General features: G+C 53.8%; 1 protein-coding gene across 1 annotated transcript; it reads right to left on the reverse strand.

Annotated features, from left to right (window-relative positions):
* Positions 1–397: 397 nt before the first annotated feature.
* On the reverse strand, positions 398–1,708 carry LOC118839028 (serine/threonine-protein kinase PAK 4-like). Its single transcript, XM_036746426.1, is given in 1 exon segment — positions 398–1,708. A coding segment is annotated over 1 exon segment (1,311 nt).
* Between the last annotated feature and the right edge of the window lie 720 nt (positions 1,709–2,428).

Consider the following 2,428-nt stretch of genomic DNA (forward strand, 5'->3'; position numbering starts at 1 on the left):
GGGAATACTCTCCTGGCCTGCAGATTTCCAGTGTCAAGCCAACTGGCCCCTGAATGGAGACAGAGGTGGGGATGGGGTCTCCACTCCCAAAAGAGAGCCTTGATGCCCTTGTTCCCAAGTCAATATTTAAAAATATCAAAAAATCAAAACTGAAACTCAGTAGTTGAGTTCCCCAGAAGGGTCTGAAGGGGCCATGGAATGACCAGGCCAAGTCCATCCAGTTAGGGGTCCACCTGTCAGGAGGCATCTAGCAAATGTGAGAGGGGAAGCTAGGGGGTGGGGTCACCCCTCGATCCTCTCCCCTGCTTTCGGTGTGGAGAAGTCTGTCCAACAGGCTGGGGGCATCTCGCTCTGAGGTGATTCTTTGGTTAGGGGAAGGGCCAGGGGGAGTCCAGTCTCATCTCATGTGATTCTGATGCCTGAGGGGGAAGATGCTGGCTGGTGGGCCTGCCTTGCCCAGGAAAGGGTGCTTCAACAGTACACTGTCCGTGGCTCTCTGCGCAGGGTCCTGCACCAGCAGGCGATCCAGGAAGCCCTTCAGGGAGGGGGAAACCTTGTGTACGTTTTTCTGCTTGGGGAGCAGGTTGTCCCAGATCATCTTCATAGCTTTCAACCACGGCTCATTGAAATACGGGGGCTTCCCATCTACCATCTCAATGACCATCACTCCAAGGGACCATATGTCCACCTCCGGCCCATAGGGCAGGCAGGAGATGAGCTTGGGAGCCATCCAGTAGGGAGTGCCCACCAGGGACTTCCTCCTGGGCACCTCTTTGTTCACCTGGGCACAGAAGCCAAAGTCAGAGAGCTTCACCCGCCCATCATGGGTCAGCAGGATTGAGTCGCTTTTGATGTCCCAGTGGATCATGCCCTGGGCATGGAGCACAGACAAAGCTTTCAGGACAGTGAGGCACACAGCGGCAGTCTGTTCTTCATTCATCCTGGTGTGGGTGACGATGTCCGTGAGGGCACCCCCTTCCAGGAACTCTAAGACCACCCAGAGCTCATCCCCAACCAGGTAGCTGTTGTACATCTCTACCACATTTTTGTGCTGATAATCCCGCATGATGACCACCTCATTGAAGAGCAGCTCCCGTCGCTGCTGCTTCCGAAGATCCATCTTCTTCAAAGCAACCAGCTTACCGCTGCTTCAGATTGTGGCGATACACACGATACCCGTGGAGCCCTCGCCAGTCTTGATAAAGTTGTCCAGGTAGGACCGAGGGTCCACCACAAGATGCAGCACGGCTTGGAACTGTTCATGGGACACCCTCTGGGGCTCCCTCTGGGGTGAGTAGAATCCACATGGGGGCATGGCCAGCTGGGCTGAAGGAGGAGGGAGCGCACGAGAGGCCAGCTGGGGTTCTGAAGCATGGGGACTCAGGGTCCCCGGGGCAGAGGCAGGCTCTGGACCCCGGGCAGCACGGGGCAGTGGCTTGGCGGAGGAGTGTGGAGGGAGGCCTCCGGAGGAGGGACCATTAGGGGCAGGATTATGGGGCTCTCCCTTAGGGGCTCCATGCTGGATGGCGGTGATGCAGGCAGGGTCGATGAGGGGCTTGGGCTGCCGGGCTGACTCCTCAATAAGCCCCTGCCATTGCCGAGGGAGCCCGGTGAACTTCTGCTCCTGTTGGTCAAAGCCCGTGTGCACACAGTGCTCGAAGTTGGAGGGGGCCAAGATCTCCAGCCACTTCTTCTTCTTCCGAAACATGGTGTGTGGGCTGTCGTCACCGTGTCCCAGCTACCAAGCCTTGCTCCCCATCTAGGTCACCGATCCTCCTAGGGCTCAGTCCCCTCCTCGGGACACCTCAGCTCGCCTAGGCCAGAGCCATCACCACAGCTGCTGCCGCCACCATGTTGAATCCCCTTTACTTTTCTTACTTGGTTTTCCAAATCCTTTTTGAGCTCTTCCATGGCCTGAGACCAATTCACATTTTTTTGGAGGTTTTTGATGTAGACTCTTTGACTTTGTTGACTTCTTCTGGCTATATGTTTTGATCTTCTTTGTAACCAAAAAAAGATTTTAGAGTCTGAGTCTGAGTCTGCATCTGAATCTGAGTCTGTTTTCGCTGCCTGGCCATGTCCAGCAACCAACCAGGCCTTCCTGGACTGGAGACCTGCTTCCCTATGCTATTTTGTGTATTCCACAGCTCTAGAATTTGTTCAGAACCATTTTTACAGATGTTTGTAGGGATTTGGGGGGAGAGCTTAAGCAAGTCCCTGCTTTCCAGCCTCCATCTTGGCTCCTGGTTCAGTCATTCTGGATAGTGATTTGGAACTGTGTCCTCAAATCCAGTAAACTTTGCATATGCTTTGACTGAGTATTACCACTAACAGGTTCATACTACAGAGAGATCAGACAAAGAAAAATAGAACCTATAAGCACAAGAAGAGATTTAGCAGCTCTTCTTGTCATAACTAAGGATTGGAA

Source organism: Trichosurus vulpecula, chromosome 1 (assembly GCF_011100635.1).
Source record: "Trichosurus vulpecula isolate mTriVul1 chromosome 1, mTriVul1.pri, whole genome shotgun sequence".
NCBI lineage: Eukaryota > Metazoa > Chordata > Mammalia > Diprotodontia > Phalangeridae > Trichosurus > Trichosurus vulpecula.